This window comes from Pollachius pollachius (genome assembly GCF_949987615.1).
Source record: "Pollachius pollachius genome assembly, chromosome: 14".
NCBI lineage: Eukaryota > Metazoa > Chordata > Actinopteri > Gadiformes > Gadidae > Pollachius > Pollachius pollachius.
In genome coordinates, this window is record NC_136947.1 from 17,029,191 (window position 1) to 17,052,209 (window position 23,019).

Sequence of the window (23,019 nt, forward strand, 5' to 3'; positions counted from 1 at the left end):
CGCATTCAAAGATAGCCACGCCCACATAACAGTCGCGCGACCAATAGATTTAAATAGAGTTGAGCGTGACGCGTTGTCACAGATCAGCTGTTAAACTGAGTGAAACGAGAAGTTTACTCTGTAGCATATAAAGTGAAACGAATGAACTGTTCATCTAGCCGAAGCATCATATAATAATACATTTAAGCAACAATTGTAGTCGGGGATGTTTAGAGAGTTGTGTTTAGTGGAGACATCTGAGCAGGATTACTGGAACCTAATAGCGCGCATTTATTTATTATTTTTTACAATAAAGCGTCTGTATTCAAAAGTACATAGTCTTACGTAAAATACCTTTGGCACTTTGCTAAAAACCTTCTTAAGTAGACGGCCAGTAATCGGAGGAGTCATGAAAGATGTTACCAAGCAACCCATGGACTCCTGTACGCAGCCGGCCCAGGACCAGCAGCGCTTCAGGGTGACTACATTATTAATAAGACAGGGAACAGCCTGCCCCTGGACAAGTGTCGTCCCGTATAGACATCGTGTAATAGCAGAATTATGTCAGCAGCAAGTGTTTGGCTACGGATCCAAAACAGCCAACATCGACGCAAAGTGTGTGAGTCTGATATCGGAAAACTGACCGGTAGTTTCATTACACAAGGTAAGCCTATTACACCACCATGTGTTATCACTCTGCTAATTGTTGCAATGCCTTTAAATGTTTTCCGCAGAAAATAGATATTGCTATACATATTGCAATAAGTCTTCGTTAGAATTCAATTTGGACATCAGTTGAGTAAGACCACATTTAGTTGTTGCTACACACAGAGAACCACCCCATTCACATCAACCAAACTCACAGACTGACACCCAGAGATGTAATTTAATTGTAAAAATGAACCAGGTGAACAAGGTATTACTCTGTTATTGACCATTCCATCAATTTCCCAAACAACCTTCATGAATACAAACTACATTTATATATTGACATCATTTAAATTCATGTTTAATAAATAACTTTATATATCGCCTCTACCTCAGGAAACCCTTCATATTTCCCCTCCCTTTGACACAGCGCAGAAGCTTCAAAGAGAGAATTATGGAAGACTCTGATGTGGACATTGAGGGGCAGGACTCGTCCCACCCTCCGCGAACGGCGGTCCTGTGGGAGAAAAGCTTCGAGCAAAGCATCTTTGTGGACCTGAGTGAGGATGAAAGTCTCCACTTCAGTGACCTGGAGAGTTCCTTTCCCGTGCGTCTCACTCAGTCGGCCGGCTCAGAGGCCAGCCTCCAACTCAGTGGTAAGGGATTATCCTCATCCCAGATCATCAGCGTGTGTATCTCTGTGAACCTCAGTCTACCAAAATCATTCTACACACAGACCAACAAACTTGTAAATGAACGTGGGTAACACAGCTTGGGTTCTGTGTGATTTGATTTTCTGTTCATATGGAACAGTTTATTCAGTCCAGCCGGCATGAACCAAACCCTGGGATAATGTTGTTGCACAACAGACTCAGTGTATTTATTGCATTGTTTGTTATTTATTTCAACACTGAAGTGAACAAGGATTAGCCTGTACATTATACACAACATTATTGCACAGTTTGCATATTGTCTACCCCTTTGAATTCAATTAAGCATGTAAGACATTTCAACCCCCTGAATGGATGATCAAGGCATCAAGTGATCACATTGTTCCATCATCACACAGGGAATGCAGAGTTGTCAGCCCTTGAGGACTCCTCTTCTTCAGAAGGCAATGGTTCCAGCAGTAAGGATGCGGAGAATGTCCTGAAGTCCAGGCGCAACAACAGTATAAAGCAGGGGTCCCCTTCCAGACCCAGAAACATACAAGCTGAACCTCCATCCACCCGGGACGATGAAGACCTGGGGCAGAATACGAGCGATGAAGACCAAGAAGATTTGCCCTTTGATGGTGACTTGGGAAGCCCTTACTTTAACCACACGTCCAGCACTGAGAGCACTATGAGCTCCGAGGGAAGGGAAACCCCACATGCAAGCCCGGAATTGAACGGGCCAGTGGACGGCAGGGAGAACCATGCTGCACAAAATCATTCTCTCATTGAGATGACCACTAAGGAACCAGACCTGAGATCCCAAGAGCTGAGCGGTAATCCAGCCAAGGCCCATAGCAGTGTCAATCCAGCCAACGTGGCCGCTCCCACACGCAGTAGTCCTCTTCCTGTCGCCCAACAACCAGACCTCACCCAGCTTTTGCTGAGACACTTCTCCAGGGAGGAGCTGTGCCGCTCAGGTAAGCTGATCGAAGCGGAAACGCTGCCGGAGGTGTCCCTCCTGGACAGCTTGGACGACACCCTGCTCAGCACGGCACTGAAAAACAACCCAGCAGGGGTTTCTAGGAAGCATAACCTAAGCAGGGGGAGCCCCACTGTGGATAATTATACGAATCAGGGTGCACCCGAAGGGAGTTGTGACAAGACTGCCGATGATGGGAGTGATTCCTCTTCGGCAGACAGTTGGAAGCATGATAATAGTGTTGTGGAGGACCTCTCCTCTGCTACACGTAGCAACGCATCAAACAGTAACTCTTCTGAGCACCAGAGCGAGGATCTGCGACTAATGAGGAGGGAGACGGCTGTTGGAAGCGACAACGTTCCTCTGGTCCGTGCCCGCTCGTGCAGCGAGCTGAAGTACGGCCAGGGTCAGGTCCACTACCCGCTGCCCGACTTCTCAAAGGTGGCGCCCAAGGTGAAGATCCCCAAAGCCCCCGGCGGCACCCCCACCACCACCACCACCACCACAGGCACCACCCCCAACACCTCCAGCAGGCCCGCAGCCCAGCCCCCCAGCACCATGCACAGAGCCCAGTCATCCCCAGGCGCACTGGGGCTGGTCAGCCGGGTGCTGGAGGACTCGGTCCAGGCTCCAAAGAGGCCCTCTGTGTTCCCAGACCAGGAGAAGCACACCACCACCCCAGGGATGGTGCATCATCTACAGGTGGGACAGACTCTTGACTGTTGATTGAGTTTGGGAATTTGGCAATTCACAGCATCTTGATGGAATTATTATGGTCTAACTATGGATTTATGACGATGTTAGAATTTTTTATTTGCTTGTAATTTACTTTCAACTTCAATGCTTGTAGAATTTTTACATTTTTATTATTCCCTCAGGCGGAATATGATAAACTGCTAACCAAATACGCAGAAGCAGAGAATATGATCGATGAAATGAGGCTAGGAAACAGAGTAAGTACATCTTCTTTGTAGTTCTTTGTTGCCATTTATATTTTAACATAATTGAATATGTTCCCAAAGGTTACGGGACCAGAGAAATTGTGTTGGTAATTTTGTTCACAATTGAACACTTAATTTGTTGACAGCCTCAGACACCTTCTGAAGATCTGCTCAGGTTCGACAGTGTGAATTATCAGGGACTCCAAGGGAGTCATTTTGAATCCTCCGTACCTCCTCTAGCTCCTCAAGCAGGTAAAGTTATCTTTGGTTTCTGACATTTGATGTTATGACAGCAACACATCAAGCAATGAAGTGCAACCCGCCTTCCTTGGTTACAAGTGGGGTCAGGTTACAGTTCTACAGACACAGACATGTTTTAAGAGCACTTGCTGCAATTGCCTTGGGCAAAATTTTGAATTATTGGCATGAAAAGAAATGTATGAGATGTATATTATGCTGTGCAGATGTATCTGTAATCTGTATGCCAGTTATCACTTTAAAAAATATATGTTAAAATACGTATTATGTTCAAAAATGATTTTAAATATTAGCAACTTATTTGCACGGTCTTAGTGTTTTCTGTAGTTTCTTTTTGTGTATCTTTTGGTCTAGTACAATTTAGTGAGGAGCTTGTGCACAGGAGCACCATTGAGCAGCTGAATAAAGAGTCAGTCATCCAGCCTAGGGAACAAGATCCTACTGATGGTGAAAGAATGACCAATGAGCTACGAGACATTATCAGTGAATTCATGAAAAAGGTCAACATTTAAATTATATTTCATAGTAAAAGAATCAACAATCATGCGTCCATGCATTATTAGCAAGGTTAATTAGTTAACATTCCCATAAATTAATCTTTGATTTAGGTGGAGGAATTCAAAGTGAGCCTTAACATTTCCCCAGCCTTCATCAGCCTTGGAGATCAGCAAATGGTAAGCTCTGTTCTAAATCGTAATAAGTGCCAAGGTACAGCAGCCTTTACTCACACACTCAAGTTTCTTTGTAAAAAAGTACTTTTTCACTGCATCTAGTGCACATAGTATGGTCATTCCATTGTTTTGGGTTCTGTGTTGGCCATATCTTTCATCATATCTTTAACTAAGGTATAAGTATACAGCGTAGTACTGGTATGCCACAAACTGGTTGCCTAATTGTATGTTGTGTGAACTGTAATGTGTCTCAGGTGTTTAGGAGCATGGTGGAAGCTCAGGATCAGCTGGAGAGGAAGTACATCAGCACTAAGGAGGAGCACCGAGCCCTGGAGATGCAGAACTACATCGGCCTCCGCAGAAACACCGGCACCTTTGACCCTGACAGGTCAGAGGTTATAGCAGAGCTCTAATCTTTGACCCTGACGGGTCAGAGGTTATAGCAGAGCTCTTGTGTTGTATGTATGTTTTTTTAACACGGCCCCACCACTGTCGTTTCTGTGTGTGTGTGTGTGTGTCTGTGTGGGTGTTTCAGTGTATCGTAACATGTGTGTTGTCAACATGTGCCTATGTGTCGCTGCTTGCACGCGCTACATACCTGTGCTCTGTGCTGTGTGCAGGCTTGTAGAGGGAGACATATTCAGGATAGGCATGCGCTTGGAGGACATTAAAGAGACCATAGACATAAATGTGTGCAGACAGCTCTCCCCTCCCCACTCATCGTCCACACCCACGTCCATGCCCCCTATGCCATCGCTGGGCGTGAATCCCAATCATCCTAACCTTTCCGACACCTCACTCCCTTCATCCCAGCATGAGGTAATGTACTCATTCACCTATTCATGAACTGAGAGAAGATGCTCTTTACTGTGTGCACACTTTTCCCTGGTCAACTAAAACATTGTTTTCTACACAATATTTGTTGTTGTGTGGGTTATGCAGGTGTGCCTATGTGTTTGTGAGTGTGTTTGTATATGTGTGTACGTAAATGCAAGTGTGTGTGTGTGTGTGTGTGTGTGTTTGTGTGTGTGTGTGTGCAAAGGTGATGAGTGGGCAGATGTGAGTGTGTTTGTTTGCATTTGTTAGTGTGTACAAACATGCATGCAGACACGTGACGTGTGTGTGTACGTTCGTGCGTGCGTGAGTGTGTGCGTGCGTGTGAGTGCGTGCGTGTGAAGGCTCTGACTCGCTCTCATGTTGCAGCAGCCAGGTGCCTGGTTCCCTCTCTCAGCCAATGAGATGTGGGGAGCGGCGGCAGAAGAAGAGGAGGAGGAAGAGGCCAGTGAGGACCAGGGTGACAGTGAGCTGAATCAAAGCAGAGAGAGCTCACCGACTCTCTCCTCGGAAGACAGCAGCCCTCCTCCACAGTGCTCACATACACATCCCCAGTAAGATCGACCAATTTCAACCAACTGCATAATTGATTGTTATATTAATGTCACATATTATATTAATATTATGGTAAATTACATTATAATCACGCTCTTAAATACTGTATGTCTTACGCACCCTTAGGCATTGACAGGATTCATTTGGATTATTTAGTGAATCATTGTGTGTGTGTGTGTGTGTGTGTGTGTGTGTGTGTGTGTGTGTGTGTGTGTGTGTGTGTGTGTGTGTGTGTGTATGGCTGTGTGTCTGTGTTTCTGTGTGTGTGGGCGTGCACAAAATGCCCACACACACACATGCACAACCACACGTTTGCGCGTGTTTGTCCGTATCTAGTTAATAGGCCAGTCTGCCTTCCTATGGGGTGGGTAGTGTTTCAGGTGCAGTTGGTGTAGAGTTCCCCAGGGCAGTGGGAATAACAAACGGTGGGTTAATTTGCCCTCTGTGTCTGTGTGTGCGCATGTATTTGCGTCTCTGTGTTTTCAGCCGGTTACAGGACTCTCTTGAGGGACCGGACATCACTGCTACTGCTGCTGCTGCTGCTACTGTTGACGATGATGAGGAGCAGAGAGTGGAGAGGAGCTGCAGCTTCTCAGAAAGGAAGGTTTCCGACAACGTCTCGGCCTGTGTGACTGAAACCACTTCCTCATCAAGACAAACACAGTGGACGCCTGAAAGGTCAGTGTTGTTGTTGTTGTTGTTGTTGTTGTTGTTGTTATTGTGGTTGTTTTGGTTGTTGTTTGGAGAGAGTCTGAATAGATAAACTTAAAAATGATGACTATCTGACTTTATTTGATCCCTATTAAATAATGTATCTGCACTTGCTTTCTATCGCACCGCAATCCAAGTGAGAAAGCATTCAATGCTGACCACAGTGTTGCTGTGGTCAATCTACAATAGGCCTAGAGAATAAATTTGGGCATTCTCGGCCATTTTTTGTCTTAGTGTGTTAGGTATTCCTCGTTACTCATCCCATAAATACAGTGCCAATCTATACAGTTTTGCTGTCACCTCTGAGTTGTGTGGCTACAATGTCTAAAGCAGAGGGAAAGTTTTGAGTTAACGTTCACTTTGCTAAAATTGTTTATTAATGCAAAATCTAGTTTAATGTATAGTAAGAGAATATCATATAATACAAATGTTTGTCTGTTTGTTTGTCTTTATTTCAGTCTTTTCACCCAGGACAGTACCCTGAGCGCATACAGTGAGCGGGAGCTGGCTGATAGCAATGGCCTGGCTGCTAATGAGAGTCAAGCTGCTAATGAACGCCTAGATGCTAGCTACAGCCTTGTTGCTATTGATAGCCTGGATGCTAGCGATAGCCTAGCTTCTAGTGATAGCCCGGCTGCGGAGTGTTTCTCTTCCTCGAATGCTTCAGAGACCCAAAGCCTATGCCTATCACAGGTCAGTGGCTGCATTGCTGCGTACGGTACTCCCCATCTCCAGTCCACAGCTTTTGTCTCGTATCATAATTAAAGTGGCAATCTTGAAGATCTCCAAAGTTGTTCATTTGTATAAAATGTTGTTTAAGTCACTATCGCTGGATGAGGCAACATAATGGTGATTGAGACAATGGCCCACTGGTCATTTGCAGCATTATGAAGGTTACAAACTGGGTGTCGGTGGCGGCATTCCAGCCCTGCATTCAAATCACAAATCCAAAGTGGTGCACAGTAAGTGATGTGTCTTCTATCTCCCAGCTGTTGTTGCTCTGCCATAGAGGGTATTGTGGAGCTGCTGCAACAGACTCGCTCTTCAACCCACTCGCGTGTAGAGCCGTTTTTTTGCCATGGGTGCCGCCAAAGAGAATTAGACGGAGATCTTCAGAGTTTGTCACTTTAAAAAGTTAGTTGTGAAAAAAAAGTCTGGTATTATTTTGGGCTCTTTTTGGGTCACATGGCCCAACTTGAGAAGGTATTCTACTAATTAATTATTCACAGTGTATCTGTGGATAACTATTGTTATTCAATCTTTTTATCTTATAAATATGTAACAAATATGTTGTTACTGTAGTGTATTGTATAGTTCCATATTGTACTGTCATGTAATGATGCTGATGTGCTTTCATGCGGTGCAGAGGATCGTCAGCCCAGAAACTGACAGTGGATTTGGGAGCTCTGACCTGCTTCAACCAGGCGTAGGAATATTCCAGTCCGAACTACTCACAGAGAGGTGAGGCTACTAAATGCACTTTACATTCTTGCCCGGAGGGCAAGAAGAACTGAGTAATTACCAAAGACAATTTGGTAGATCCAATTTCCCTATGCTGGATTGTACAAACACAATCAGAAGGAATTTATCCACAAAACAAAACATTGTTTTTCTACACTATAACCCTGAATTGAAACTTATTGCAGACATGACCCAGGGGACAATAACAAGATATATTCCTGTGGTTAAAAACATATCGCTCATAGCCTCAGCAACGCCGTTGTGGTGCATCCTCACGGCGATGGCCTGAGTGCCTCGGACAGCGAGGACTCCAGTTCCGACCTGCAGACCGCCGTCCACCCACCAGCCCCCGCAGAGCAACCCAGGGGGAGGAGCAGCCTGCCCATCGCCGGCCAATCAGAAGCCCACAAACACACCGACAAGCCCGGCTGTGGGGCGGCTACAGCGGTGGAGCGGTGGGTGGAGAGCACCGCCAAGGAGAGGCCAATCAGGCGCCAGGGTGAGGCGGCACACATTCGACAAGTGGACAGGGAAATACACAAACAAGCATGTCGATTGGCTGATCAATTACACTGACCCCGCCCCCCCGCAGTTCATCTCCACCAGTTCCGTACCAACCAGGTTAAGCGCCACCTATCAGAGGCCACCCTCAGCACAGCCATGCAGGCTCCCCTGGGATTGGACCAACTGCACTCTTGCTCTTGCAACAGGTCTGTGGATGGCGAAGAATAAAGAAAAGGGACGCTTGCTTCCGCAGCTATTAGTAAATACATTACGAAAATACAAAACGTTCCAATGAGTGGCTTAAAACAGCTGTGTGCATGTGTGTGTATGTGTGCGCGTGTGTGTGAGTGTGTGTGCGTGTCCGTGTGTGTATGTGTCTGTGTGTGTTTGTGTGTGTGTGTGTGTTCAAGCGAGGCCCTGGTGGCCCTGCAGAGGGAGATGTCCCAGCTAAAGAAGGACCTAGAGGATGGTTTGGTCCAGCTGCCCCATCTAGCTCAGAAGATGGACTATCTCACCTCTAAGTTCAACCTGGACCGCCAGTCCAAAACCCGACAAGCCCGGATAACCCAACACCGGTAGAGAGACATACTGCACATAGTGTACCTGATGTTCATACATGAGTAGAGGGGTTTGTGTGTCTGGCTGAATAGTGTAAAGTGTCTTGGTAATAATGGTCCTGTGGGCTTTGTAGTGGGTTGAAGTCCTTGGGCAGCCGGTCCGAGGTATGGGAGGATGGGAGCCAGCCTGGCTCCAGTCGGTGGAAGTTAGAAGACTGGATCTCAACGGACATGGAGCAGAGCAAGAGTAAAGGTGAAGCACACCTCTCTCTCTCTCTCTCTCTCTCTCAAAAAATTAAATTCAAAAAATGTTTGGCATGGGAAACAAACGTTAACATTGCCAAAGCAGGTGAGAAATTAGGAGGTCAAAATATAAAACGTAAAATACCAAATATATACACAACAAAAAGTTGAAGATTAAATACTTAATATTAGTGCTGTCAAGCGATTAAAATATTTAATCGCGATTAATCGCATTAATGTCATAGTTAACTCGCGATTAATCGATATTAATCGCACATTGTTTTCTATTCTATATTTCCCTTGATTTCGTGCTGCTAGCCTTTTAGTGGGATCAGAGAGTGTAGAGAAGGACAGTAATAAAATATATTTGGTAAGATGGATATAAGAAGAAAGACCCGCAGTGAATTCAACCCGGTCCACTTGACATCGGGTAGGTGCATGACAGTGGTAGGCCTACCGTAAAACGTCAATAGCCCAGGCCTTTATTTGTTTCAATCACTGAACTTTCGAACAAAACCCTTGCTCAGCAAGATGGGAAATACTATTACTACATTTATTTTTTAATCCAGTATGAATTCCAGTATTCCTACCGTACGTAGGCCTATACACATTACCAGGCTATCGAATAACACCCACGCCCACACACACACGCACACACACACACACGCACACACACACACACGCACACACACGCGGTGACGAGTGGTAATCGGGAGAGTCGGGAGAATTCCTGGTGGGCCGTTAACGTTTCGGGGCTGTCGGGCTGATTACTGCGGGATAACAATATTGCGTTTATATAGTTCCTTGCAGCGCCGTCCGGCAGCCTGAGCTGTGCGCCCGCAACCTCCCACTCACTCAACAGACGCAACACTCACAAAGTGTCAACGTCGCAACCAAGTCGTTTTTGTCTAGAGGGGAGTAACTCAGCGGCCCCTCCCGAAGTGGTACAGCCCAGGTGGGCCTTGAACTGCGATTGGTCAGAAAGACGTAACAGTTAATGACAACATTGAACTCTCTTGCAGGCTCGAACAGAGTGACACACACACACACACACACTTTTAAGGAGTTTTTCCCCGCTCCGTATCCTTGCTTGCCCCAACAAGTTTGTGCGGCGTGCTTGTTGTTTTGTTTCCAGTGTAGATCCGGTATGGTGTTGTAGTTTTTCTAACATGACTAGTTGTTGCTAGACAGCAGGTGAAAAAACTACAACGTATGCCAAGGCAAAAGAGCGTTAATCGCGCGATAAAAAAATTAACGCCGTTAAAATGGGTTTGCGTTAACGCCGTTAATAACGCGTTAAACTGACAGCACTACTTAATATATAAAGTAATAAAGTAAAATGTGGAATACTGGGTATAAATAGGGTATAGATAGTCCAGTATCTCCTATAAACAGATAAATTAAAGATACACTGTATTTACAGAGGGGAGATATGTGCAATAATGGAATCATTGTGAACAGAGTGCTGTTACCTACTTACAATGGTGTGCGAGTGTTAAAGTGGCATGAGTCTGTTTATGGGGAGTTTTAGGTCCTTCTCTCATCACAACATGTCACGATTCCTCCTGCTGCTATCGCACATTGTTGTGTTTCTCCCAACAGATATGGCAGTTTGTTAGCATCTTCAGTGTTTTCAGTCCATCTCTCTTACTCTCTCTCTTTCTCACAATAAAACACATATCTCTCTTTCCCAGGAAAGCGCACCTATCTTTCTCCCCCTCTCTCGCGTTCTGTCTCTTTCAAACACGTACGCACAGGGGCGCAAACAAATACTTGGTAATACATGATCATTTCCCCACTTCCAGATAGTGGTCAGGCAGATGACTCCAAGGTGATGCTGCAGTTCAACAATGCACCAGTAGGGGGCATCAGCGGGAGCAGCAGTAGTCTCTACCTGTGTTCTGAGCTGCCCAGGGCACCACAAGGCAAAAGACATGCCTACAGAGGTCAGTGTTGCAGTTGCTTTTGTTCCCAAATTCCCTTTCAACATCCGAATGGGATGCAGCTCTTTACCCGACCGAAGATCTAGCTGTGTAGCATAGTTCACATTCCTATTGATGTGTTCCTTATCAGGGAAGGAGGTGAGGAGAGTGCACTCCAAAGAGAAGTTGTATCCCCTGTCTCCTCCACCTCTCCTGAAGCCGCTCCTCCAGGTCAACTACACCTCCTCCTGCAGCCTCCCGGCAAGGTGACTGCTCACCTGTATCAGTGCGCTCATAATCATTTAGAAATATAGATAAAAAATGAATTAATCTTCCACTTCTGTTTTGCATCACTCCTCATCACATGAAAACAACCACAACACATATAGTTATAAAGTGGGAGAGGCGATGCAGGCGTCATCCAACCAGCGGAAGCGCTCCGTTCAATCGGATTCCGCGCTGTTGCCCAGCAACGTATTCTTCCAGCGCACGCCATCGCCAGCGTTGGAGTATCTGAGGACAGGCAGCAGAGCGGCCAGACCCAGAGGGAGCAAGGTGAGAGCAGCAGTCTCTCAGCACGTCATTCTCTATAGACCAGCAGTATGGGTTTCAGAGGTCCACAGATGTAACCTACATTATTTGGAAATAAAGAAAGATGTTGTTTTTTTTTTAGTGGAAATAGTAACTGGTTTGAAACGTGATTTCGAGTAGCAATGCACTAACTTTGGTGAATTTGACTTTTCACTTACTTTTTACTACACTTTAATTTAACAGATCCTTTGTCCAAAGCGCAGGAAGCAAAGAATTACATAATTAAGAAGCAAGTAGGCTAGTGGTAAGAGCATATTGCTCAAAGGATGCTTTGCGGTCAGATGTTTTAACAGTACATTTTGGCCACTAAGTTGTGCGCACTATACATGGGAAGCAGTGAAAATGGTGACATCTTTAATAGTGCACTATATCGGGAAGGATTAAATGAATTTCGACTCAGTAACCGTGTCTGTTGTATTGGGCTAGGAGGAAGAGATGAACCGGACTCTGGACCGGGCTATTGAGGCGGCGCGCAGCATGAAGAGGACCACTGACCGCATGGCCAAGAGCCTCTCGGCAGACCTGGCTACGGCTCAGCTCCAGAGGAGGCCGCAGCATGCGCGGCCATTAGGGGGCAGAAGAGGGAACGCCCTGTGAAACGGCGGGCTACTGAACCACTTTACCAAGTTGAAAAACAGCTTAAGGGTAACCTTCAGGGTCGCTTTGTTCACATAAAAGAGTACTGCTTTATACGAGTGTTGTGAAAACATCAATATCAACTCGGTTTCTGCATGTTTTTCACTAAACAATTGGGCCCTTCTAACTCATTGGATTTGCTTTCTCCATTGGTCCAATTTGGAATAATGACGTCAATGGTCGAAACAGAGTGGAGCAGACCATGCTTTTTTCCCAACCCCAACATGAAGCATTATTCTCTTCTTCAGAGCGTGACAGGTCCCCTTTAGTATAAATCCCTAGAATATAAGTAAAATGTGTAATATTTACCTATTGGTTTTATCATATAGTAATTTATTTAAATATATTTTTATGTGCTTATTATATGTGATTATTTTACCTGTTCTTATTAATTAAATTTTGTATTCTTTGCAGTTCTAATGTTGTATGTAATGAATAGAAAAAACATCACAATCGCAATCACATTACAAATCAGAAATCTTGAAATAGAAAGGGAATGCATTTTAATGTTGTTCCTTAATAAAACCTTCATACAGTCATAATGAAAGTGCACCAGGATGCTGGTATCTTCTTTTTTTAACTTTAGATGCGGGTCACGAGGTCACTTAGTAGATGAAGCAATCTCCAATACAATATTGTCTACCACCCCGCCTGGGTGCCCTGTGCCATGTACTGGTCACATGACCCCCCAGTTTCCCAGCATGCAACTGGATCTAAATATGTAGATACGTATACATATTTATATAGATAGACCAAAGGCGCAAACATTGAATGAATCCAAAAAATTAGGTCAGCGTGGCAATATTACATTTCTGAAAAATTCCCATTCAGACTCCCCGCTAAGTATCGGCTTTGGTTCCTGCTTAAAGCTAAATTGCTCATTCGATGCCTCACATGTCCAACCCCGATAGCCTGTGGGTCCTAGACACTAAATGAGCAGGTGCTGTGATACGAGACTCCTCACTCTCCATTGTTTTGTTCCTCAGTTGACCCTGTTGTTGTTCTGCCGGGGTATCATTCACACTCACAACGATGCCACCAGCAAGGCTGACCCGTTCTCTGCGGTCCTTTATGGAGCCTTCCATTGTGCCCAAACCTCCAGGCCAGATAGGATGGGGCACTCGTATGAGTCAAGACACCATATCCTCTCCTTCATCAGGGGCACACTTGCACAAACACTCTCTCTATCTCGCTTTCTATGTCTTCTTCTCTCTCCTTGCTGTCAGGTCAGAGAGGCACATATTATCAAATTAAGTGCCCCCTTAAGATAATTTGGTAGTAAAGATTAACCGGCTTTAAAAATAAATAATTACACAATCTACCTAAATGATTACTAACTAGCAAATTATCAATTGTTTTAATTACAGAGTTAACACAAAAATGCACCTTACTAGACAAGAGAATATTGGCTAAGAATGTAATAAAAATAAATTGGTACAGTGTAAGCATTGGATAATGGGGAGCAGAGATTGCATGGCAGATTTTTAGGTCAAGTCGATCAAATTTCTTTTGGGTTCATATTTTGAAAAGGTCTCTGGTGTTCAAGGGCCGACCCAGCCCATCTTCATAATAGAGGGATGAGGAAAACAGTCCCAAGGGACCACGTCACTATTATTCACACTGTAAATGGCAAAGCGTACACAGGCAGGTAACTCTGGACTGTTCTACTGACTAACTTAGCATGCTGTAACTCTAGCATGCAGTAGCATCTGTGGTTTGTTATTTTTAAACAGTGGTGGTAAAATCGATACTATTTTGATTTGTGTTTTTATGTTTAATAAACACTTGCTATTATTTGCTTATGATGCAGATTCCACATTGAATCTGGATCTATATCCTTTCCAAATTATTGGACTGTAGAACGATTATTTTATTATTTTCCATTGTGAAAAATGATGAAATTGCAGCCGTATATCATATTTATATCTATATGTTGTTGCAAGTGGTTATGATGGAAACATACAGGTATGTATGGATCCCTGACATATTTCTCTTCAAGCAATGTGAAAGTGTTACATCCACTTACAAGCTATTAGGAAAATTAAACTGCAGATTAAGCCACAAAATTAAATACAAATAAATCATATTTAATTAAACTAAAGTTGATCAAATGAATGTCATTTATCAGAGGTATCAGGTGAGGGTGGATGCAGATAAAAAAAAGTACAATGAAGTTATAATGGATATCTGCATATATTTATGTTTTAGTTGAAATATGTGAAAATATGAAAAACTAGAGATACGTACAAGCACCGTAGAGAGACATACCTCCTCTCCCCTGATAGGCTGACCCAAAATCCCAGAGGAGGAGGATTCTAACATTCGGGTTCTCTGGTTAGTGCTGATTTGCTGAAACAATAAAGAAACAGCCGTACGAAGGAAGAAAAAAATATATTAAGTTAAATTTAAGGATGAGCTCCTCTTGCCAAAGTTCAAAGACAAGAAGATCAACAGCCCGGAGGCACACTCTCTCTGGTTAAGAAATACTTAATATAAGACATGGCAGGTACAGGTTTAAGGATGCTTGCACTGTTCCTGCTGCTGGGTTTGTCACAGGTAAGAAGATTAAAGTCATTATTTGGTGGATAGAGTCATGCATCTTTAAAAGTACAATATTGGGGGAATTGTAAAATTGTCAAAAATCTTCGGTAAATCCAAGGGTGTTTCTTTTATTTTTGTGTAATATTGTATTGTTCATTGTGCATTGTGTGCGGAAATTGGAGAACACAGGCTCTTTTGAGTATCACAACTGCTGTCAACAAGTGTGTGTGGCATGCAGAACCTTAGCTCAATAGACAAATTCATTCGGACCTGGAATAAATACCTGCCCTGTGCAGCTCTGAAATCTGTGCTGAGTGATGGTAATGTGCAGTCGGCTGCCCTTCACACGCTGACAATATGATACAAGGGGTAATTTGCCTCAGGGGTCTCATAATGTCAGATACCGGCACTCAAATGGCTCTTTACTGTTGAAACTATGTTCCTGTGTTGTTGGTATGTTCCTTATTTTTCTCTTAGAATTGATTTCCACTTTTATGTAATGTTTTGGAAATTAATATTTTTGTACATTTTATTTTCAGATATGCACTGCAGATCATCATCATGGTAAATTAACTGCTCTTTACTCTTTGCTTCACAACACTTTACTGCAACACTAGAGGGTCATTGTTTGTCAAGGCTATTGTAGTAGGGACATGACCCCATGACCTATGAATATGCACATGTATCTATTTATATGCATCATTAGCATATGCTACACGTGAACCTCCTAAGATGGCGCAATTTGATTGGTTCGCTATCTCGGGATATTGGGCAATATCCCATGATTGAAATCGCGAACTCGGGAAATTGTTTTCATCGCAAAAATTTCCCGCTTCGTTTGCTAATAAAAGCAAATAAATCCCCGCAAAAAGTGTTATCTTGTTTATTTTTGGAGTGTTCACATGTAGCATATACTAAAACAATTATTCACCTCAGGCTCCGTTAATAGTGGGGAATAGGCTATTCCCCACTATTCAAGGAGCCTTCGGCGAATAATTGTTAAATATTACAGATCCTATCCCACTAAGTCTTCCTCCTGTCTGCTCTACAGTGTCCGTGTACACGGTCACGTCTTACAGTGTGACCATGCAGTGGCCAGCGTACCCCGGCGCCAGCCACTACAGGGTCCAGGCCACGCCCCAGCTCGATCCGGGACATTCTACCGCCTTTTCCACGTTCAACGGCAACATGGTGGTCGGAGGCCTCAACACCCTGTCCGCCAACACGGTATACACCATGCAGGTCGATGCGATGGACGATGATCTCAACGTCCTCAGCACCATCGGGACGGAGGAGGCGCTCACAGGTCAGCTGACCTGACCCGACACACTTTACCCTCCCTGGTTCAACCCAGCTTGTAGATATGATGCTCCTTGTTGGATTGGCTGTCTAATGACGATCCAAATGTCTTTTACTTTCATCATTGCTGGGTACAAATCAGTGTGTCTGACCTCTGACCTCTGCAGCTCCTGAGGTGCCCGAGATCGATCTGGCCTACTCAAAGCAGAGCAGCAGCATCACCGTGGAGTTCAACGAGGTGCTGGGGGCCACCGGATACATCCTGAGGGCCATGTCCGACGTGGACGACTTCTTTGAGGAGACGGCGGTTGCCGGGTCCCCGGGCACGATCCAGGGGCTCGATCCCTTCACCGACTACACACTCAGTGTCATGTCCGTCAACGCCGGTGGGCGGAGCCAGCCTTCATACAACTATGAGCTCAGGACAGGTACAGACTGTCATGATTGGTCCCACTCGTCGACATGCAACGCATTCCTGATAAACCAATGGACCGACATCAAATTATGAGCCCAGCCAGTATACACATAGAATTACATTAAAGGGACTACGTGTCGGAATTGCATGAATGCATAAATTGCTTTAAAATGATAATATATGAACAGGTTGTTATGTAACTTAAAAATTAGACCATCGCCATCTCTCTCCGTTGTGTAGAACCGCCTGTGAGCTGATTTCTATTATATTTAAACTGGGCTGGTTTTGCCGGGAAAAGAGGAAGTGACTTCCAACTGTCGATCATAGCAAAACCTTTGTAACTTTTTCACTTGTAACAGTTATTAATGGTTATAACTAGCATGAGATTATGATTGTTATTGCGTCCGCTTAGGGAGCTAGCACTCAAGTGCTCTGAATGCACTAGCTTGAGCAGGCTGCAGTTCACTTATCAGCCAAAGGGGCCAGTAATGAGGAGGTATTGCTGATTCTTACACATAGAACCTTTAAATCTAATCAGCACCTGTTGAATGCAAGGTGTATCAACAGACCAATATTACAAGCTTTGCCTTCACAGGTCCAGAAAAGATAAAAAATAATAAAAAATCTGTCGACAGACAGGTGATAATGCACGAGACTCCTGAAACGCAGCCTCGGTAATTTCTGTAGGACAATACATCGGCATCTCAATCCGGCAGCAGAATGAGGGTATCGTGTCACCGCCTTATTGTCTCGGTGTTTACTTCAGGCAGACAAACACAGTGAGGGGAAACCATATACATCCTTTTGCATGCCCAAGAATATGAAAAGGGAGACCTTGAGAACTGGGTTGTCTCCTCTCCCCAAGCAATGCTGGACGTAACAGGATCGCAGGGGGAAATTGATTCCACCTTACCACACCTCTGGTGCTCCTATGAAAACTACTGGCGGAGTGTGTGGGAGGGGGGAGGGAGCACTTTATTTATTGTTCAATCTTTTTAACTCATTATTTGAGTAGAAAGATGATGAATGGTGAATGATCACCCAGATTGATTAAAAAATCCAATTCATCCATGGTCTTCACCCCCCTTCGTCCAAGATCTTCTTAATGATCAGATAGTTTATTCTCTACAACAATGGTCTGATCATCCCATCCCCCCCCCCCCCCCCCCCCCCCCCCCCCCCCCCCCCTTTCCCTGTCTGGCTCCACTGGTATAGCAAGGTAACTGGTAGAGCAACTGGTAAAGCCAGGCATCCACAGTGCCAGGGCTAGGAAGCCCAGCATGTCGTTAGCAGTTCCTAAATTATACCCTTTAGATGTTTCACAGTAACAATGAACCAAAGATGAAAAACGAGTAAAGCATCCACCATACGCACTCTGACTAAATGTGGCCCCTGTACTGACGGGTGTCCGCGTCTTCTCCCTGCCCTACAGTGGTGGTGGCTCCACAGCTGGCCACTATCTCCGAGACCAACAGCACCATCTATGCAAGCTGGCCCCCGGTGGAGCACGCCGCGTTCTACTCCCTCTACATCATCGAGACACCGAGCACCAGCAATCTCATTACCTACAACACCAACCAGACATCCTTCACCTTCGACGGCCTGAACCCCGGCACCGTTTACTGCATCAAGGCCACCGCCTCGGATCAGGAAGGGCGGGCCGGAGACCACGACCGCAACTGCCAGATCACACGTAAGCAGAGCGAGAGAACCGGGTAGGGGAAGGGCTTATGTATAGGGCTTGTGCCCTACACATCACGATGACCGCCTCCATTTTGGAAGCGTAGTAGCATTGGAATTTTTGTTATTCTGTCGGTATGGTTATGGTGTTTTGGTGATTCAGTCGTGAAACGATTTGTCGTTATTTGGAGACCTTGTTGAGTTTGAAACTGGCGAAGCGTTTAGCATGCATACTGTATAATTATGTTCATTTAGGATTTGACAGTACTACAACAGTCTTGAGGCCTCTCAATATGGAGTATCACATCAAAAAATCTCATGATGCATTCTGATGGAATATTAAAAAAAATGTGACCCTTTCCAGGTCCCCCGACCCCAAAGCCGGTGGAGGTTCTGCTGGCCATTGGGCAAATTCGGTTGCCGGCCGTCAGGGTGTACGTTGGGCACGCTTACGGTGCTGACACCTACTTTGTTGAATCCAGCACTGGGCAGAACTGCACTCCTGATCAAAGCTTGAGGCAAAACTACTGCATCATATCCCCGCTGGTGTGTGGTCAGAACCTCTCCATTGTGGTCACCGCTGCCAACACGGCAGGCCCCAGTGTTCCTTCAGCTGAGGAGGACTTTGTGACATGTGAGCAATTACATTTAACACACAACATTAACACTTCTAGATGTACTTCTACGTACTTCTGTATTAACCGATAGCACATTCCTATTGTTCCTCTGTGCTCTATGAGTATATTTTTCTTGGCTGTGCAGGACTTTATTCTAGGACCCATTTTATTTGTGTGCTTTGATTGCCCTGCTACACATGTACTGTTGCTTTTGGATCAAATGAAAATAAAGGAAAAAAAATAATATCTCATAATGGCTCAATGTCAGCAGTACCTACTACCGATGACTGCGTTCACTTTAATGCATTCTAATTGATTGGATATTTTTGGTACTTTAACACGATATGCTATCGTTTGTACCTCATGGTTGTGTTATTCGTGTATCACCGCCGTCCCCAGACCCGTGTCCTCCGGACCGTATCTGGGTGGAGGAGCCCTGGGCCGGGAGCTGCAGGGTGGCCTTCAGCCCGTCGCCCATGGCCGACTTCTACATGGTGTTCGTGAAGCGCGACGATGGCAGCGAGACGCAGTGCAACACCACGGGCGCGCCCTGCGACTTCACCTGCACCTGCGGCTTCACCTACTTCTCCACCGTGTTCGCTCACAACCCGTCAGGCTCCAGCCCCCTGGGGGCCGTGGCCAACTACACCACCAGTACGGTCGGCCAAATGCACCCACACGCACGCTCACACCCACACACGCATGCAAGCAAACGCACGCACACACACAAAAGACCAAAGACACGAATACACACACTCAGCCACCCAGCCCCTGACCCACTGATCAACCGACAGACAGACAGACAGACAGACAGACAGACAGACAGACAGACAGACAGACAGACAGACAGACAGACCCACAACTATACGAGAATACAGTTGTATAAATGTAAATACCAGTGGGTAAGGACATCCTGAACATAACATAGTAGAGGGGGAAATGGATTTCACAACCTGTTATCATTCCGCTCAAAAGTAAATGAAGCACATGCACGTAAATATGGAGCACGCCCAATGCGTGCATAGGCTTATACCTAGGCATTAACGCCGCTAGCCCTAAGTCTGTGTGAGTGACACTTACTCTTTTCGGCCTTCCCAGTTCCCTGCTGTCCAGAGGACGTTACCGTGCAGCTGGTTTCCACGGAGACGCTCGAGATAGAGTGGGAGCCGGTGCGAGGGGCAGACCTCTACGAGACGCGGGCGGTGCAGACGAAAGGCGTGATCCACTGCAACGACACGTCGCCGGTGTGTGCACTGTCGGACCTGAGCTGCAACACCTGGTACTCAGTGGTGGTCACGCCCTGCAGCGAGCTACGGGGCTGCAACATCAGCTGCCAGCCGCAGGAGCACGAGACAGGTAATGCTGTGAGTGGGGAGAGAGGACACACACACACACACACACAGTAGCTCAGATATACACAGTCAAAACTGTCTATTTGGCCCTCTACCCGGTGGCTCACCGGGTAGAGGGCGTACCATATAGGCTCAGCGCTGAACCCGGGTTCGAATCCTGCCCGCTGTCCTTTGCTGCATGTCCTCCCCCTCCGTCTCCCATACCTTCCTCTCTATCTCTCTCTATAATAAAGCATTAAAATCGAAAAAATAAAACTGCCTATTTAGACATAATATCAATCAAGGAGCCACTTCAGATCTTCCCAGCCCGTACATACAGCAGCACGATGCATGACCCCACCACCTGTCCTTAAGAGTCCCAGTTCACCCCTGTGCTCTCCTGCAGCTCCGTGCACCCCGCAGATCCACAACCTGACCCAGGCCAGCGAGTCCAGCATCACGGTCCACTACACGACCCCCAACAGGCCCAGCACCAACTACACTGTCTCCGCGGTGGGACGCACGGACACGCACCGCTGCCGCGCGCAGTCCGCGTCCTGTGAGCTCACGCAGCTGCCCTGTGGGACCGTCTTCGAGGTGGTGGCGGTGGCCAGCAACCCCGTCGGGCGGAGTCTGCCTAGTTTCAGCGTTCCTCTGGAAACAGGTGAACAAGAGGCATGGCTGGGTGTGAAAGAGGGAAATATGTCAGGGATAACGGACAGCGAGCCGGTCATTATTGGGAAACTTGGGCAAAATATAAAACTCTTCTTTTTTGTTTATTCTTGTTTATTCTATTTCCAATTCTACGATTGGAAATAGTGTCCATAGCAACAGCTGCTTTCAAAGCAGTGGTCTGTTATTCAAAATGAACAGTCGGTAAATGCATTAATTGACCAATCAGAATCAAGTATTCAACAAAACCGAGGAGCAATCAAAGGTTAACATATGTGTGACGGGCAGAGAAAGGAAAACAAATGCAAAGGTTATCTGCTTTCTAAAATGCAATCTAAATAGACAGCTATTGTCAGGGTAAACCAGTGATGCGGGTTACCAGCTAGCTTCCACGGTAGCCTCCAGTTTCAGTATTATGACATCCCGCCCCACCCCTCCAGGACCCTGCTGTCCCTCCACCCTGAGCGTGATGCAGGTGACCCAGGCCATGTCCAACGTGACGTGGAGCCCCAGCCTCGGCGCACGCTCCTACGTGACGGCCCTGACCTCGCCGCGGGGCCACGCCCAGTGCCACACCATGAACACACACTGCCTGATGGGATGCATCACCTGCGGCACCAACTACAGTGTGAACATGGAGGCCATCAGCAGCACGGGGCACGTGTCCAACTGTAGCTACAGCGGATTCTCAGCCAGTAAGCACCGAACCCACCGTGTATACCAGGGTATTTATTGGAACACACAGCTGGTAAGACACAATACTGTCAGATGAGTGTGAAATCTGAGCCAACATGCAGACGGGTTGGTAGCCGAGGCAGCATTGAAAAGGGGACAGACCAGTAGATGCAACGGGGTGGGAATTGTGGACATACTCAGCCCTTGCCAGATCCTGACTCCAGGAGGAGGGCTGGTGAGACGCCAGGTACCTAAGGGCTCTTTCCTGACTCAAAATCCAAAGCGATGTGGGACCATGGTCTGTGGGGGAACAGGAGTGGCTGAAGGAGTCCTCTGGGTATTGGAGCTCTTGTTACGTACGTAACATCCACAGCCATTTCGGGAAACCAAAAGCGTTGAATGACCCCAATGTGCCATGTCACTGATCCCATGTCCCCATGTCGCCTGAGTGTCATGGGGAACTTTGCTAAGGTGGAAAGAGAACCATGGAGTTAGTAAAGAAATAACAAGTAAATCACAATTTCTCCTTGGATTATAGACATGTGAGTTGTAGTTGTAAACCTTCAAATTGTACTGCTGTATTTTTTACTGTTCTGTTAAGCACCGTGTCTTGCAACTTTGCACAAAAGGCGCTATAGATATAAAGTTTGTATTGTATTGTAACCAATCCAGTATTATGCCAATGATAATGATGAAAATAAAAAGCAACACCCCATTTTCATTAATTCACCCCATCCCCTTCCACACCCCCTGTCTCCCAGGCGCCTGCTGCCCCACACACGTCAAGCTCTATCGGATGTCCAACCACTCCATGAGGGTGTCCTGGCGGTCCTCTGGGCCGCCCAACCAGAACTACACGGTGGCCGTGTCCGGCGCGGGCTCCAACCACACGTGCACGCCGGCCCCGTCCAGAAGCTACTGTGACGTGCAGAACGTGATGTGCGGCGACGTGTACACAGTGGTGGTGGCGCCGGTCAACAGCGACGGCAGCGTGGTCAGCTTCTGCCCACGGAGGATGTACGCCGGTAAGACAGGGACGTAAAAGTAAAGCATTGAAGCATGGTTTGGGGTGGGCTTGAGGAGATAGGTACGGATAGTACTTTATTCATCTGGGGGTCGGGCTTATCTACACCCTATCCTGTGTAAAAACAGAAGACGAATGAATGAATGGATGATCATTAACCAATGGTGTTGTTGTTTTTTTTATCATGCCTACAGTCTCTTGCTCAGGCAACAGTGTTGGAATGGGTAAGTGTCCGGACATTAAGGAGCCAAACTGTTCATTTTTTATTTAAAGAAATCCATAAAATCACTAATTCAGGATTTTCTTTCTTTCTTTCTTCAGCGATCTACCGTGGAAGGGTTAGTACGGGTTAAGTGTGGTGAGTTTTATTTGGTCATCTTCACTTTTTAGTTTTTTTGCCGCATCTACTAAAGGGACAGACTAAACAAGTGTTATATAACATGTTGAGACACATACATCAAGCTTCTCCCAACGTGCAATTTGTAAAGAGAACTGCTTTAAAACTGCTTTAAAACTGCTTTAAAACGACCGGTCCATTGTGAACCTCTTCAGTATTAAGGGTATCGTGTTTCCTTAAATTGACTCTATATGTATCTATAGGATTCTCTTAACAAAGGTT

General features: G+C 45.9%; 2 protein-coding genes across 2 annotated transcripts; both read left to right on the plus strand.

Annotated features, from left to right (window-relative positions):
* Positions 1-388: 388 nt before the first annotated feature.
* Positions 389-12,419, plus strand: aknad1 (AKNA domain containing 1; the record flags this gene model as incomplete). The annotated part of the gene is made up of 17 exons (XM_079750630.1): positions 389-457; positions 1,058-1,283; positions 1,697-2,748; positions 2,779-2,964; positions 3,141-3,215; positions 3,350-3,430; positions 4,387-4,520; positions 4,753-4,894; positions 5,364-5,432; positions 7,599-7,693; positions 7,939-8,215; positions 8,549-8,772; positions 8,889-9,007; positions 10,803-10,943; positions 11,071-11,185; positions 11,309-11,474; positions 11,937-12,419. The coding sequence occupies 17 exons, from the start codon at positions 389-391 to the stop codon at positions 12,105-12,107; spliced, it is 3,342 nt and encodes a 1,113-aa protein (XP_079606756.1). The 3' UTR covers positions 12,108-12,419.
* A 2,226-nt stretch (positions 12,420-14,645) lies between these two features.
* On the plus strand, positions 14,646-22,753 carry fndc7a (fibronectin type III domain containing 7a; the record flags this gene model as incomplete). The annotated part of the gene is made up of 13 exons (XM_079750367.1): positions 14,646-14,702; positions 15,227-15,251; positions 15,739-15,993; positions 16,154-16,414; positions 17,834-18,094; positions 18,446-18,715; positions 19,098-19,352; positions 19,797-20,054; positions 20,436-20,693; positions 21,142-21,396; positions 22,138-22,401; positions 22,595-22,624; positions 22,722-22,753. The coding sequence occupies 13 exons, from the start codon at positions 14,646-14,648 to the stop codon at positions 22,751-22,753; spliced, it is 2,481 nt and encodes an 826-aa protein (XP_079606493.1).
* Positions 22,754-23,019: the final 266 nt, after the last annotated feature.